The sequence below is a fragment of the Protopterus annectens genome, chromosome 10.part0 (genome assembly GCF_019279795.1).
Source record: "Protopterus annectens isolate FY-2018-M chromosome 10.part0, PAN1.0, whole genome shotgun sequence".
In the NCBI taxonomy this organism is placed as follows: Eukaryota; Metazoa; Chordata; order Ceratodontiformes; family Protopteridae; genus Protopterus; species Protopterus annectens.
The window spans coordinates 649,572,513-649,590,341 of record NC_056744.1 but is presented as its reverse complement, the minus strand read 5'-3'; the positions used below and the strand labels follow the sequence as shown (position 1 = coordinate 649,590,341).

At 37.7% G+C, this 17,829-nt stretch overlaps 1 protein-coding gene across 1 annotated transcript in view; it reads left to right on the top strand.

Annotated features, from left to right (window-relative positions):
• Window positions 1–17,829, top strand: part of FAM151A (family with sequence similarity 151 member A) — a 263,196-nt gene that overhangs the window by 149,746 nt on the left and 95,621 nt on the right. Inside the window, exon 3 of the mRNA XM_044085494.1 lies at window positions 4,563–4,712. Coding sequence (XP_043941429.1) covers window positions 4,563–4,712 — 150 coding nt within the window. The remainder of the gene's footprint in view (window positions 1–4,562; window positions 4,713–17,829) is intronic.

Genomic DNA, 17,829 nt, shown 5'->3' with positions numbered 1-17,829 from the left:
GAAAGAAAAGCATTTAAGATTTCTCTTGATCTGCTAACCACCATTATCTTAGAACCTGTCTGCAAGAGTTCATGGACTTCCTGATAGAGTCAGTCTAGGAGGGGAAGGTGAAATCCAAAGGTGGATTATTATGGATAATTACAATGCCTGGTTATGTTATGATTATGAAGAATATCGACCTCACATGACTTGTTAACCCCGTGAATCACATTTATGGAAATTCATAAGACATAATATTCCGTCTGGAAGTGATTACCTCCAAAGTGGTGTTGGAGGCAGTCTCATAGACAAATCATTCTCTAGAGACTTCCCTGGGAACCCACCACTACATTTGCCACTCAATATTTACATGGTCCAGTGTAAAGATTTAAGGAATGTTACTAGTACTATATTGATGCCCTTACTGGTCCAGCTCCACAAGAAGGACACTACTGGTGATTCAGAACTCCTTGTTGTTATAATCAAGCTGTCACTGTAGTCCTGCATAGTATCTCCCCAAAATATATATGCCAGATACTATCATGACCAGAGATTGTTGTTTTGATCAGGAGCTCTGTACTGTATGATGGGAAGGGCATCATTTCAGATTTTGTACTTATTAGATAACCAGGTTAGAATAAACATTCATTATGTTGTATAGCAGCCAGAGAGCATACGTGAAAAGGCAATACTCTTGCTTGCTGAGATTTCTGCTGCATTTAATCTTGCAGTCATTCTCTTCTAAATAATTGACTAGTTATGCAGTCATCCTTAGTTATTTCATTTCATCAGTATGTGAGGAGGTTGCCCAATTCTTTGCAGCTAAGAGTGCTTTGGTCAAACATTCCTTTCCTTCTGTAGCAACCACAGAGTGCATCAATAATTTGAGATGTCCTTCACTTTTGCAGGTTAACATTTAAGTCATTTGATTATGATGAAGTTATGGGCATGTTGTAGTAACTTAACCAGTTAATGGTGAGTTGGATCCGCTCTACAAAGCTTGTCCAATCCTGCTTGAGTGCCATGTTGTGATTTTTTTTGCCAGATTGTGCAGACTTCAGTAACAGCTTATGTGTACTAAAGGAGGCATTTGCAAGCCCCCAGACTTAAAGGTTTATATTTTGAGCTACACTGTTATGAAAAAGTTTGACTTACTTCTTATCTTCCATTGTAGTATAAATTTATAGAAAAAGTAGTATAAATTACACAGAAACTGTTGTATATTCAGCTGTGTTCTTATCTTACATGGAATGATGTCTTTGATCTGTAGTAGTCTTGTTTTAGAAAAGGATAAAGTACTGAAAACTCTGTTGTCAGTGAAGTTAGTGTTATGTGAGGAAGAGGGATCGTACATTATACTTCATCTTTGTCCTACTTTATCTACAGTGGCATTTGCACCACAGATAGTAATAACACAATAGAGCATTTTCACACCCACTGTGATCTTCTTTTCTACAGCTGTTGAATGGTTTGCCTACTATTTCTCTGGCTGCTCTATGTGGATTGTTTCATGTGTTACTACTACCTCTGGAAATTCCCTGCTGAAGTGCAAGATACTGTGAGGCTCTGTTTTGGCTTACTTATAGTTCAGAGTTTATGTTGATCATTAAAGCTAGTAATGTAAAGTATAGATATCCAATATTTAACAGTACATTTCCTTTTTTAGTATTAGCTGTGCAACTTTCCTTGTTCATAAGATTATCTTGATTGTCTCCTCATCTTTAAGAATAATAGTTGACTTTAACTTAGTCTGGCAAAGATGGAGTTCAGGTTAGTATATGCCATGATTCATCCTTATCAGGCTCTGTATTTGACTTCATTCTGTTAATTGCAGAGTATGACAAAGGTGGAAAATGTGGGCATAATTCTTAACAATATGTTGTCATGTAAGGATTACATGGCAGCATTTGTCAAGACGCCTTACATCAGTCTGAAGAATATCACTTGCATTCCATCCTCAGATCTGGAAATTGTTATTAATGTACTTGCACTAATATGTCTAGAGTATTGCAGGACTCTACACTAAGGGCTCTCAGATACTGAACTTTCCCAGCTACACCAGGTCCAAATTTGTGTGGCTACAAATTTAATGGGTCCTTTTAAGTTATGTCATATTACTCTGGTATAGCAGAATCTGGGCTGGTTGCCATTTACAGCTAGGTAGGTTTTAAAGTCCTTCTTTTAACCTTCTTAGTTCTGAATCTCATCTGTTTCCTTAAAGCCTGGTACACCAACTTAGATTGTTAGAAGAGTGGTTGTTAGCCTTGCCTTTATCTGTCAGATTTTTTAAACATCTTGTCCTCTTTCTATTAATCAAGTAACTCCAGTGATACAGACATGAGACTCTAAAGATCTATTTTGAAAACCCTCAATTAATACCATCTTGGGAAGGTATTTCTAAGTTTAAGGAAGAACTTTAATGTCTTAGTTACAGTTTTTAATTATATTTATACTCCTCAGTCCTTTGGATTATATCATTGCATCTCCTGATTTGTTATATGTTACACTGTCTGTTAGTTTTACACTTCAAATTACTTACCAGCTAATCTCTTTACAGCAAAAATGGAAAGAAAATTGAAATTTAAGTTGGTATGTCCTGAGTCCTCTAAAACTTGATGGATTGTGTTTTGAAATATTTCAGTAGCACAGCTAATACCAAAGATTAAACATTTATACCTATTCAGATCATGATATGTGCTAAATATTTTTGTTCTTCTGCTGTGGGAATGAAGCTTGATCCCTTCTGGGTTGTCAAACTTCTGGGTGGTGACTATTGGTCTTACTCAAAATTTTGGCATACTCACTTTTATCTATTACTTTGGCTTCTCCTTGTTTTAAAAGTTATTTTTCTATCCGTTGCTCCTGATCTAAAATATTTTTTTCTGCAATGTTGACATACATGCTCCCTCAGGTGACTATGCACAGCACAATTTAGAATATTTTCAGCATTCCTTCACTATTAAATATTTCTGCATAGTCATACTCTTTATATAATCTATTACTGATTGTTGCCTGACATTATTGGTTAGGAAGTGAATATCTTGACCAGGCCTGTTTTTGTTAGTTATTTAGTTAAAATTGACTCCATTATTCTTTACTGTAATATATTTTTTTCAGAATGTCCTTCCCATTGTAATGGTTCTTAACTTCTGTAAGGGAAGATTTTTGTGCTACAGGCTTTTAGAAATGGTGTTAGGTGTAAATTGGAGAAAACATATGCCATGAAGTATTGAGGCTGGAGTATTCTATACACAATCTGTGTCTCTGCTGAGATGTTTTTGTGGTGTGTGTTTCATGTTCATCTTGATTTATTCCATGCCTCTAGACATTTTAGAGCAGAATTCACATGCTGTTGAACTGTGTGTATGATTTTGTTGTATTCTCTGCACAGCTCAGTGTGCTGATTTTATGGGGTGTAGAAATATGTGAGAGACTTGTGTGGGCAGGTAAGGAATTTGGGAACTAAACTTATAATGTTACTGCTATAAAATGACATTATAGCTTTTTGTAATGATCAATGTTTATTGTTTTACACAGATCACATACTTTCAGATAATGGCTATAATGTTCATTGTTTGACAGAATTAGCTTCTGTTAAGGATTGCTGTTATAAAACGTTTGGATATAAACCTTAGTATTGTTGATTTTACTATATTTTCCTGTCGAACATGTTATATCACAATTATTTGCAGATGGTCTTGCAAGCAAGTCTTGGAATTTACGTTTTTAATTTACTTTATAAACCTGGTTTTAGTTAATCTTATTGTTCTGTATTAGTCATCCTTGTTCATTTCCTAAAGAAACTTCAGTTTTGTTCCACCAGAGTGACAGAGGTTGCTAGAAGAGATGTAAGACTACTTCCTCATCCAGTAGACATTGGTCCCCATCGTATTGCACCTCACATTTCTGCGCCTGCACTGCATTAAAATGGGTTAGGCTTAGGCTCAACTCTAATGTGGGATAAGAACTTGCAGGTAGATTATTAGTTAAATGCACACCAAGATGAACTGGGCATGGAACAGGTTCATAGGTTCATAGATTAGTACTAGGCTAACTACCCTTGTGGGCCACTTCAAGCCTAGTCAATTACCCCATGTGAGAATCAAACCCTGAACCTTGTGTCTGTAAGGTAAACACCTTAACCATTATGCCATCCACTGGCATTTAGGAGGCCTGTTATATATAAATAGCTGGCAATTAGCAATGAGACACTAACAACGAGTGTGCAGGATGTGATATGAAGAATCCCACTAAGAAATCTAGTAAAAACAGCACATAGATGACCTGATCACTCAGGTACAGAAGAAGCGTAGTGGAAGAGATTGAGCTAACATGCTTTAATTGACCAAATATTTTTTCCATTTCTAGCATAAAGAGAAAAGTTAAGGAATATTTTTAAGGTGTGTCAGATTTGAAAACTGTATGCTTTTTAAAATTGTGAGTTAGAAGCAAGGCTTAATGCTGTTACTTAAAATTAAACAGGGCAGAAAAGTACTGCTTTGTATAAGAAATTTTAAGAAATTAGTTTTGCTTTAATTTTTGCTTTAATATATTATTTTTACATAATATTAAATTGTTAACAGGCAGTTTGATGGTGCTTGAAGCTGATGTCAACCTGGAAGGACTTAATACCGTAAATGAAACCACGGTACCAATTATGGCCCATCCACCTGATATCTACAGTGACAACACTCTACAGGAGTGGCTGAATGCTGTTCTTCAGTCCAAGAAAGGTAAGCTAGCAAGTCCTAATCATAATGATATTGCCTGCACCTCTTCTAGACAGAAACACACACATGCCACTGCCATTACAACACACAACACAACATGCACAATGTAAACAAAAAGGTGGCACTACAAACATTAAAACTAAATAAAATAAATAAATAAAATAAATAAAGCCAAATAAAATATAAAAAAAAAAGACGACTTAAAGTGGAAGACACTGAAGCATCATTGCCTGAAGAAGATGAAAAAGTATCCTACTCCCTCCAACTAATTCAAAATTGACTTCAAGCATTTGGTAACATATACTCCTGTCTAACCACATCTCAAGTTAACATGCTGCTTTATCCTATTTTGCATCCAGCCATTCATAAAATACATACCACATCTTACTAAAGCCCCAAAACTGTCTAAAAATTCTGTACATTCAGTATTGCCCATGCAGTCCTCCAACATCCAATTTTCTCCTTCTCCAAAACACTCATACAAACATATAACCACACCCACTCTCTGTGTTCAGCCAGTAAACTCCTCCCTGTAGCCTTGCACTCCCACTACAGGCATGGTGATTCACACTGTTCAACTACCATCTGAAAAACCTTGGTCAACAGTCCCCCACTTCCATTACAAACATCTCCAGGGCTTTTAGATCAAAACTCCGGCAATATCTCCTTCTGGATATATAACTGTAGCAATGGCTGTACTAATCTAACTGCGCATATACAATAACATTCGAAGGACTATGTTTTTCTTCATGGAACTCCATGTCTGTACTGGGTATGTACATGCTTTACTATTTCCTTGTTACAGTCATCAGTATCTATGGTCTAAGAACTTTTTTTTTAGTTCTATAATCAAAGCATATAACTGTAGCCATTTTTTTCCCCATAAATAATGGTAAAATGTATATATTTTGTCAATGTTACAGTTTGTATAGCTTTTCTCCCTGGGCATCCAGTTAGACCACCCTGGTAAACAATTGCAAATAACTAAATAAATAATGAACATAAACATTGCTAAAATTTTTGCTATGTAAAAAAAACAAGGACTGACATTAGCTCAACAAGTTGTTCGCTCACCTTTTATACTAGGAGTACAAAAAGTCTGTCCCCAGCACTTCAGTTTCTACACAGGACATTTGTTTTATGTAGTTCTTAATATTAAGGGCTTAAACTAGCAGGTGTTGTAACGGTGGTGCAGCGGTTAGCGTTGCTGCCTCACAGCAAGAGGTTATCTGGTTCAATCCTCGGCTGGGGTGCCTTCTGTGCGGAGTCTGCATGTCCTCCCTGTGGTTGCGTGGGTTTCCTCCGGGTGCTCCGGTTTCCTCCCACATCCCAAAGACATGCTGTAGGTGGATTGGACACTCTAAATTGGCCCTAGGTGTGAGTGTGTGCATGTGTGTGCCTTCTGTGGAAGGTTGGGCGCCGGGCTGGCAACTCAACACTGTAAAACTCCACTGCCAATCATGAGCGGACAGGTGATCCGCTGTGGCGACCCCTAACCGGGAAAAGCCTAAAGAAGAAGAAGAAGAAACTAGCAGGTGTTGTGAAAATAAGCATTCTACTGCAAAGTGCATTTTGTTCTGATCCCCTATGCCAGTACAGATACTTTAGTTCAGTTACTTTCCAAGGTCAAAGCTAGAAGAAGCTTTTCATATGCATTTTTATTTAAATTACTTCTCTTGAAGCTTAGGGTAATTTTTCCTTAAAGTTGTTAAATCATTTAAGGTACTTGGATGTTATGTACAATATACTACAGTTGATATCTTGGATTGTCACATGTCAGGATTTTTCCTGACAGTCAGAAAACTGGGTCTCTGTCAGGAATCTTGTGTTGATATGATCGAGAGAGACAACACATTTCTATGGTATATTCTCCCAAACTGTTTACTGTTTTATTTGGATTTCCTATTTGTATATAAATTACATTTGACCATTAGCAACCAATTAGACTGGTTCAAATAATTTTCATGTGACATCTCCGCAGAAGTACACAAAGCTTAAATGTCTGAGCCATCTCTTTTCTAAAAAAGTAAAATAAGGAATCTGCTCTCCAGTTTAAGTTTTTCTTTCTGTGGTAACATGACACATGATTTTGTATCTTCAAAATATAAATATAATAAAAATGGATTTGGGAAAATTGTACTGCACATTTTGCTGGAAATGGTATATAAATATTAGTTGTTCTTCTTGTCCTTATTTTCCCAGTATGATTTTTAGAACACTATGTTTATCTATTTTAATAGTTTCACCAAACATACCAATTGCCCAAGTAATGAATGTTTAAATATCTTTTAACATGCAGCATGTTTATGTATTTGTTCATCTGTTGCATTTAGCATATTATTTACCATTTCTGCAAGACTGTTGCTAGCATGACTTTTGAGGCTGAAAGAGAAGCAACATACAGTTACTTACTGAAAGGGCAAGCAGAGGGCAGCACTTTTATTATCAGTTTTCTTGTCTATTCCAAAAGTGGAATCCATATTCATATCCCAGACTGCTGCTACAGCATAGAACAAAAAGGTTAGTCTGCCTTACCTCAGCTTATAAAACTGGATACCCATATTCTTAAGTTGGTGGTGGTTCAGCTGAATGCTAAATATCCCATGATACTTATTAGTGAAGTACAGGAATTCAAAATTAGTTTATTAAAAATCACAATGCCAAGATGATTATTACACCATGAAGTTATTAGCATTCAGAAATGTGAATGATGACTGGTTGTTCACAAGTATGTGCTTATGTGAAGAAGTCTGGTTCCAAAACAACAATACTAATATAAATCACTGTGACTGTAGCTACTTAAAAAAACACTAGAGATGCCATTACCTCTGCACTGCTAAAGTAAGGAAATGAAACTTGACACACACATACTTTAAATTAAAATTTCACTCCCCCCATATACACTCACATTAATGCTCGCTAAGCTAAATGACACATAACTTTTAAAAAAATTTTGAAAATTCCTGTCAGTTTATTAGGAGAGTAAATGCAGCTTAACATTTATAGCTGGATCCATGCACAGGCACAACTGACGTATGAAAAAGTAACACCAAATGCACTAAAACATACGTACTGTACCATGAAAGTGACTTCATATGCATGGGTGTATGTCTGTCAGTACATGTCTAGATCTCCTGGGGCACTGCAGCATGGTAAGAAGCCAGGACAGCAATTAAGTTCTATTACACAATGCCATTATTTAAAAACATAAGCAATTTCTGTTTCAGCAATGGTATTGCATAATAACAATTAACCTATTCAGGTGTGGGTAATGCAGAGTTACCCACAGCTTTCAACTACATCAGCTATGGGTAGATCCAGTGTTACCCACACCACCAAGGAATATGTTGTTTATTATTCAATGCTGAGAGTAATAAAAAAGAAAACAGTTAATGACATGCAAGGAAACTATGGCTAACACTGGAGGCTAATAATGTATAACTCCAACAGAAACCATTCAATGCATAACTCCAGAAATCTCTTGCTCCACAGGTGAAGAGAGCAACTCATTCGCCCGGCCTATAGAATCTACCAAGCACTGTATTATAGCAGTCTGGCACAGCTAATAAACACTTACACACACATACAATATTAGATCAAGAATAAAAATACAGTGAAAAAGGATAAGTCAGTGAGTACAATGTAGCTTTAAATAGCATGATGCTCATCAATGGGATCATAGGAGGTTACTAGGTTAATGGCCCCAGGGCTCTTACAAGCCTAGCCAAGTTCAACCCATGTTGCCAAGGGTGTCTGGTTCAAGCAGACATTAAAATCAGCACCTATTGCCCTTGTCCAAGAGGGACACAGGTGTAACTCCCAGGGTGAATTTCCAGTTACCCATCCAGTTGTCCAAATTACGCTTAAATAGCACCAACGAGGGGCTTTGTTTAACATAAATAGGAAGCTTGTTCCAAAGGTAGGGCAACCTCTGTGAGACAAATCTGTCTCTCCAGCAAGTCCTGTTGATGTCACATACCAGGTTAAGGTCCTCTGAGTGAGTGACCCAAGTGCATTTGACCTGCAAATGTGCAGCATTTCCATTAAAGCTGGGTCAGAGATTGCTCTATATACAAGGCACAGGTTGCCTCTGAGCAGTCTGTACGACACAGAGTAAAGTGACAATGGTTTCAGTCTGTCCACATAGGACAGATCTTGAAGACCCTGATTTTTCTTTGTAAGGAACCTTTGTGGTCTCTCCAATTGCGGCAGGTGTTTGGAAAGGAACTTTCCAAGGGGGCATTGTACTCTATTATTGGCCTGATGAGGGAAGAGTACAGGGGGGGGGGGGGCGGTTATAACCTCTTTTTTTTCTAGAGTCAATGCCCTTACTTATTAAATTAGCAATATAAAATGGACTTCTTACCACTGTGGAGACATGGTGATCGAAGTTAAGGTTGCTGTCAACCTGTGTGCCCAGATCTCTCACTACTGACTGTGTGTTTAGGGTATTGCTATTGACGTGGTAGTTTGCAGAAACATAATGCATTTTTTGCATTTAGTTTAAGACCATGACTTTGGTACTAGCCATTAGTCTAAATAAGACCTTCTTGAAGGATGTTGACATCACTAGGCGTTTCCATGATCACACCCAGTTTGCAGTCATCAATAAACTTTGTCGACCACAATCCTTTACTTTTTGCCTGTATTTTGGAGAAGTAGATTTCAAACAGTAGGGGTCCCAGAACTGATCCCTGTGGAAGACTACTGGTTATTGGTCTGCTGGAGGAGGTGGCGTACCCTACTTTGACTGTATGAGTTCTATCAGTGAGCCAGTTTGCAACACACCTGACAATATATGGGTTGATACCCAGATGGGTGAGTTTATCAATGATGCCTGAGTGGGGGATTGTGTCAAAGGCCTTGGTTAAGTCTAGGTAGGCGGTATGCACAGATTTGTCCTCATCAATGGCTTTGGTGACTATCTCAAAGAAGTCCACCAAGTTTAACAGGCATGATCTCCCCTTGACAAAGCCAAAATGGGTAGGGTCAAGCATGTGTAATGGTCACACATATAACACATTGTAGTGACCTGTATCCAGATCCCCAAAAAGAAAACAAATGCAGTGTTAAAAATTGTGTTTAGAAATTGTTAGAAGACAATTACTATATACATCATTTTAAGGTAGCAGCAACTAAACCTAAATAAAGAAAAGCACAAATGGAAAAAATTATGAAGACTTTGTTTCTGTTCTACATATCTGCAGTAGGTAATCCAATTTAATAATAGAAGTAGAAGTTTATATGTTTTCAATAACCAGCATTTAGGCCCTAAGGCCATTAAGAAACAGTGACTCCTTAAAAATCAAGTTGAAGGTTTTATACTACATGAACATATCTGAATAATCTTTTAATGCCTTTAGTGTTAACCCATGAACATATCTGAATCATATTTTAATGCCTTTAGCATTAACCCTATCTGCCTTGAAGCCTTACATCTGATGTTATAGATTTATAGGTTCTTACTAGGCTATTGACCTTAGAAGAGCTTTAGAAGACTAGCCATTCATTCCCTTGAAGTTTTTTGTACCTTTGTAATTTAAATACAAAATAAATTAGAACAGAGGAATATTTACGTTACCCCTTTCCAGAAGGGGCAAGTGTGCTACTTAAGGAATGAATTTGTGGTTTTCCATCCATTCACCCAGATTACATTTGAATAAAGTAAGACAATTACTTTGTTTTATGAAGAGAGGAAGATGATACCAAAGAAATGGAATTCTCTGTGATACATATTTGTTCCTCCAACCAGGAAAGGCCTTACATATAGGCGAACTAGGCAGCCATCTAGGGCACACATCGGCTAAGTGTGCCTTTCCAATTTTATTTATTGTCTTTCCTATTTTATTTATATTTTTAAATTTCTTTATTTAGTAAAAAATTGGAAATAAATTAGTGATAAAATAGGGAAGTGCCCCTTGCCAAAGGGCATCCTTTGGGGGAAGATGTTGACTTCCTGGTTGTTGCTGTGTGATGACAAGAATTTAAAAAAACTCTGCAAATTGATTGGCCAGCTGTAATGCATTGCACCTAGCCAATCGATTTTACTCCTTGCCATACACAGGAACTACTAGAAAGCCTGTGCAAGTTAGTCAGTTGATTGTTGAATTATTATAGCAGAAGCAGCCCATGATCACTGGGCCGGAGGGCATACACAGTATGTGCAGCTGCATACATTATTTAAACTGACGAGGTTCAGAAATGCTAAAATGTCTGACTGACTCTCATATAATAATGCAGCAGACACAAGTTGTTGCATGTTAGAAAATATTAGCACTAGTCAGCACAGTAGAGTGGACTAGTCTTTTGTTTCGTGCTGTAAGATAAAAGGGAAGTATAAAGTGAGGTGGTGGAGTGACAGAGAGCAGTGGAAGTTGCCTCGCTGCATGAAAGTTACCATTTTTATTTCTAAACATCACAGTTTGAGGGGTGGGGTTTGTTAGATCATCTGTTACAACTATTGAAAAGTGGATGCCAGTGGAAGGGTACCAATGTTTTCACTAATGTAAAGGGAATTAGTGACCAATGGCTTCGCATAGCTTGCTGAAGAAAGGGTTTTTTTTTCTTTTTGTTTTGGACATGTTGCTATCCAGTTTTTGCTCTGGAAATATTGTTTTTCAGTCAATGATCTCAATGTCCTGATTTGAGCAGGATATCTGAATCCAAACACAAAATCAGTATACTGTCCTGCCATCTCTATTTACATAAAACAAGTTCTGATTTTGATCCTGCACTGCCAGCCACCTCGAGCTGCGATTGAAAGTTAGTGGCAGACAGTATGGCCAGATGCACATCACTAAAGTTTGTTTTTCCTACTTCCTCCAGTGAGACTCCTCCTGTTTCCATAAAATGGATTACTTATTTTGGTGGCCTTTTTGAATGGATTTGAAGGAGCAAGGATAGACTTTCCAATGTACAAGTCCAACCTGATCTGGATGAGTCTCTTAAGAATTAAACAGTGAGTGGTTAGTTTTTGTAGCTAGATAGCGGCTGATATTAAGGTAATGAGAAGCCTTTACTTCTGACTGATTCATTATGTGGTAACAGGGTGTAAAACTACGTTCTTACCATGCTGCAGCAATCATCTCTTGGAAGGAGTCTGACAAATCTGCAAGATTCAGTTTTAAGTTTCAACCTAGTACAGTATCCTACTAGTTTCAGTGGGGCTGATACTTTTTTATTGTTCCCCATTATTGCTGTATTGTTTCTAGGAGTCTGCTCAAATTAGGATTTTGAATTGCTAACTGGATAAAGAGATGCTTCCTGATTGAGTTAGAGTGCGTTTCATCTATGTCTGAGTGAGTATGTGTGGGTGGGTGGGCCAGTGGGTATGAGGGTGTGTGTGTGTGTGTATTTCTCAAAGGATTGACTTGAATTTATACCTAATGCAGATGTACCTGCATGGCAACTTGGGACTTAACTTGACTAACAGAAAGTCATTGTTTAAAAGCAGCTGGGTTTTGTTTTGTATTAAGCCAAGATCCCAACTGGTGGATGTAAAAGATCCGATGGCACCTATCAAAAAGAGTAGAGGAAGTTTCCCGGCCAACATTTTCACTAGTAGCAGTATAAATCTCCCTAGGGTCTCCCCTGAAAACAGGCAAGTAGCTGAGTGGAACTAACCCAGTCAACAAAGGATATTAAAGAAAAAAAAAAATATATATATATATATATATATATATATATATACATATTTATATATATATATATATATATATATATATATATATATACACACACAATTAAGGATCTATTTTACAAGGTCAAAGTTTCAAAATTTTGAACTGCAAATGGTTGAGACTATAAGAGCAAAGTTTTGAAACTTCAAAATTGCAATAAAACAATACAAACAGAAATCCCAGTACAATGAGGAAAATGGTAACGTTCCCAGTCTGCTCTGCACTGTGATGAAGGGAATCAATATATATATAAATAAATACATTTTACCACTGCTGTTATCAATTTTGATTTAAACATTTGTACTCTGAGCTCATATACTGTGAATATTCCTATTTACTGGTTTCATTTTTTTGTTTCATCTCATTGTATGTTTAAGCATATCTGTCAAACACTGAGCATCAAAATTGATAGCACCAGCCATTAAAAATCATGGTTAAAAGTCAAAAAAGGGGAGCAATGTTTTTTTTCAGAACAAGCAGACTTCATGTACTAGACTTCTTGTAAATAGTGACAAGGAGTTTTTGTATTTACTTTGGGCGGCCGCGGTGGTGCAGCGGTTAGCGTTGCCGCCTCACAACAAGAGGCTCTCTGGTTCAATCCTTGGCTGGAGTCCTTTCTGTGCGGAGTCTGCATGTCCTCCCTGTGGTTGCGTGGGTTTCCTCCGGGTGCTCCGTTTTTCTCCCACATCCCAAAGACATGCTGTAGGTGGATTGGATACTCTAAATTGGCCCTAGGCATGAGTGCGTGCGTGCGTGTGTATACCTTCTGTGGAAGGTTGGGCGCCGGGCTGGCAGCTCGACACTGTAAAACTCCACTGCCAATCATGAGCAGACAGGTGATCCACTGTGGCGACCCCTAACTGGGAAAAGCTGAAAGAAGAAGAAGAAGTTTTTGTATTTACTTTGTTCAATTATTTAATAATGTTTATACCCTTAAACAATTTATGACCAAAACAATAAATCTTAGAACAGTGAGGCTAAAACCAATGGTAAAAATCAATGTGATACAACTAAACTAGCAGTTAAGAGATACAGTGGATATAAAACGTTTACACACCTCTGTTAAAATCCCAGGTTTTTGTGATATAAAAAAATGAGACCTCAGTAAATCATTTCAAAACTTTTCCCACCTTTAATGTGACCTATAACCTGTACAATTCAATTGAAAAACAAACAAATCTGTTTTGCCTTTATTATAGGTGTTCTCAAAACTGGAAACAAGAACAGCTATAGTAGATACAAGTGTATACCTTAAGAGTCCTCACATGCACAACACAAAAATAGATTTCTGTTTTGCCAAATGTTATCATGACCTAGAACTGTGTTATAGGAGCATTTGTCTGCAACTTCACCCAGATTTTCCCATTTCCCCCAGAGGACTTTGACAAATGTGTGTTTTAATTTAGACAAGTTGCATGCAAGCTGTGAATTGTGGGTGCCTGTTGTACCTCTTCATCTTGTCTGTGATGGAGTGGGCAGTGGCTTGAGAAAACTGCCAGGTACATCCTGATTTTATTTTGTTTGTTTGTTTTTTGCTTTTCTGACTTGTTTGATAAAATGTATGCTTTGATGCTGACCCTTCTTACGGCTGTGCCCAGACTGGTTTCATGAATCTCTTCTGTTATTTGACAGAGGAGAAAGGAAGAGTAAAGGAATAAAAGAAAAAAAGAGACAGCATGAGTGAGAGAATAAAAGAGAGAGTGAAAGGTGTTTCTCAGAATAAAACATTCTTTATTATGTAATTTACTGTATTGCACAATACAGATAGTATTTTTTCAATGCAATGGTAGAACTGGAATGGATGAATGTTATTTTATTTCACAGTACTACTAAGTTTAAGAGATGTAACTCTTTCATTAACCATGCTATAGCTCAAAGTATTAATAAAGTCTAGACGTTAGTGCAGACGGTTAAGGCTTTGAGGTAATAATGAGCTGCTTTCTACCTCCAAAAGTATACAGAGTTGAATTAATTCTACTTTAGTTTACTAATTCTGAGTAAGTCACTTAACCAGACAATGCTGCTAGGCCACCCATGAAAAGGGGTGCATGTCTAGTGGGCTTACCTGCTTAACAAATTCATCAGAAAATTAAACTGACTCAATTTGTATAGAAGACAGCAATAAGGGGATTCTGTTAGTGATCAAACTAGTAGATAGATTAATGTATCACTGCTGGACAGAGGCACAGCAAACTAATGGGTATAGTATTCTTCAACCTAAGGGGTGGTGAAAGCCACACAACTCTGGCTAGGCTTATAAATGCCCTTGGGCAGATAGCCTAGTATGAACCTATGAACCTATGACAGTGTGCAGGGCTGACCATATGTACAAAATAACTAGGTAGTAACTTAGAGTAATATTTCTTTACTTTTAAAAAAACTACAGAAATAAATAAAGCTTCCTTGCAGTAGAATAAAGTGTCCACTGCACAGCGAGTGCTTGGGTGGCAGTAAGGGTGTCAGTGCTCTAGCTGACTTCATATTCAAGTCAAGTTTTGTTATGTTCAGCTTTAACGTTGCAAGATCACATGAGTATAGACATCACAAAGTTCAAATGTATACACTAAAGCACCTAAAGAAGTTTGTATTTTTTTTCTTTTATTTCTGCAATGAGGCACAGAACAGAGGTATGGGCATTCTGCAGAATACTGGACAGAGAGGAGGGGAATGGCATGGTGTTGGTGAAAGAAGTGTTATTACTAATTTTACAATAACACCAGCACTGATAAACCAGATATTCTGGCAATTATTTCAGACTTATTTTGTGTGGATGGTTGAAACGAGAGGAAAGGCACTGCTATATACAGTCATGTTAGCAGTGATCCACCAGATATTTTTGGAAATATTAATCTGACTTTGTGATTTCGGCAGAGCAACTTGGATTGGAATACTATAATGTTTTGCAAAGTGTATGTGTGGACTGTGGAGGTCAAAACCTCTTAGCAAGAAATCTGTGTAAAATAATGGGAGAAGGGGACAATGTCCCAAAAATATGGACAGGATTAAAATATTGCTCTTATAAACTTAGAAAGTTGCTAGAACAATATAATTTGTGTTAGCATAGATTGTCTGAAGGATATGGAGTCTGAAACTCAAATTTATGTCATTATTTAGTGACTTCAATCCTTAGTTATTTGCCAGAAAACCACAATTTTTTTGAGAAGCAGACCAAAAATGTGAGGCAAAAATCTAAATGCTCTACAAAAATCTGGACAGTTGAGAGGTATGTGTGTAGGTGAAATAATATTACATAGCCATCAAACACTTTGGCTATAGCTGCTAGGTGGTTGTTGAGTTTGGTGTTAGTTGGATGAAACTAACTGACCTTCTTGTCATTTGCTCAGTTTAAACAGTCACTGTCTGGCACTAGTGAGTATTTGTGTGAAAAAAGATGAACTACTTAACCAGACACCTGATATGCACAGACAGAGTAGGTATAATGCCTGTGGCTGTCTTCTGTAGAGAAATACAACTAGCTATCTGCTGCTGTTTGCTTACTATTTTGGTTTTGCATGACTAATGTGATATGTGAAGCAATGTTCAGTATTTAATGTTGGCAACTGTTTGGAACAAAGGTGAAATAAATTATAAGGTTGCCCTCTTTTATCAAAGTCAGACATATGAATTGTACATACACATGGCTACAACTGCTTAGTGGGGGTTGTCTGGATGAAAGTAAATGACCCTGTTGTCATTTCCTCTGTTTAACTGTCATCAGTCAAAAAAGGAGGGAAAATGTATCACAGAAAGCCAGACTGTCAGAACTTCTGGGGGCTGCTGGCACACATCAAGGCTGAGTGAGTGGATTTTGACACTGGCTTAGTAATCACCTCTGCCATAAACCCCACATAGTTTAAAACCAGTCCTGCTCACAGATGTACACAGATCTCTGTACTCATGCAGGAGGCTGAGGCCAATGTCATTATTTCTTTAACATTTCTCCCAAACCTTAGAGATCACGATCTCTTGTGTTTGGGCCACTATAGCTTATATAGGAGCACTGTACTGCCCCTAGTAGTTACAAGTTGGAATTATTATTGTAGTAATTTTTTTTTTGTTTTCCCTCACAATCAGATATTTGATGCATATATGGGTGGCTATCTTTTGGGGAGAATAAGTAAGCATGCTATATGTTTCTGACGGTTTACTATTGAAAATGCGAACGGCACTTGGGCGACAGTCGGATAGTCGAACATATAAGGTCGTAAACATGGATGTCGAAGACATAATAATCAATCTAGGAATGGTTTTAACATGGGTCGAGGTAGGGAAGATGTTTGTAGTAGGGAATAATACTGAACACCTACCTCGACCCATGTTAAAACCGTTCCTAGGTTGATTATTTTGTCTTCGACATCCTTGTTTACGACCTTATACGTTCGACTATCCAACTGTTGCCCAAGTGCCGTTTGCATTTTCAATAGTAAACCGTTTCTGACAGCAAGTATGTTATGTTCTATTTTTTTCCAGTTCTGTCCCAGTCTACCATCAGAAGAGTACTGAGAAGATGGCTCTCTTTTTGAGGGTAGAGGCTGAAGAGGCCTTCTGTATATAAATATGGGAACAGCAGCAGCATCTTGAAATATGACTGTGGGCATTTATGCCTTAATCTTACCCAGGGGAATACACAGAAAGTTACTACCAATTTGAGGTGGGAGGTTGGGGGGCTGGTACTATTCCCAAATATGTTATATGCATCCTCACAAGCATTTGTCTTCTCAGTTTATTGCTAATAGGTTCACAGGAGATTACTAGGGTAACAGCTTAAGAGCCTTTACAAGCCTAGCCAATATAACCAAATTTTACACAATAAATGGCATCTAATGGCAACCTGTTCTTTGGTGATAACTGGTGGTGAAGTGGGGGAAGGGATTTCCTGAAGAGGAACTGGCAGCTATGGGGAGATGAAATTTTAGCTGAATTTGTTGGTCTGCAGATTTGCCTATGCCTCGGGTATCTTATACATTTCCCCTGTCCATAAGGGGCATAGGTGCTACTCCAGATGTGAATTTGCGATTCCCCATCCATTGATCTAAATTGTGGTTGAAAAGAGCCAGGGAGGAGCTGTTCTTAATGTGAATAGAAAGCCTGTTCTAAAGAAGGGGCAATGTCTGAGACACATATCTGTCTCTCCAGCATGCCTTGTTTGAGTTGCTAACTAAGTTTAGATCTCCAGATCAGGTGACTCTCATTATGTTTGACTTGCAGATGTGTAGCAGCTCTGTCAGGGTTGGATTTGTGAGTTCCTTGCAAATCAGGCATAGGTCACCCCTTAATAGTCAGTAGGAGACAGAGTAAAGGGATACAGCTTTTAGTTTATCCGCATAGAATATGTTGTTTGCACCCTATATTTTCTTTGTAGAAAACCTCTGAGGTCACTCTAGTTGGTGTAAGTGCCAAGTCAAGTAAATACCAAATGGGTCGTTGTACTGGATTATTGA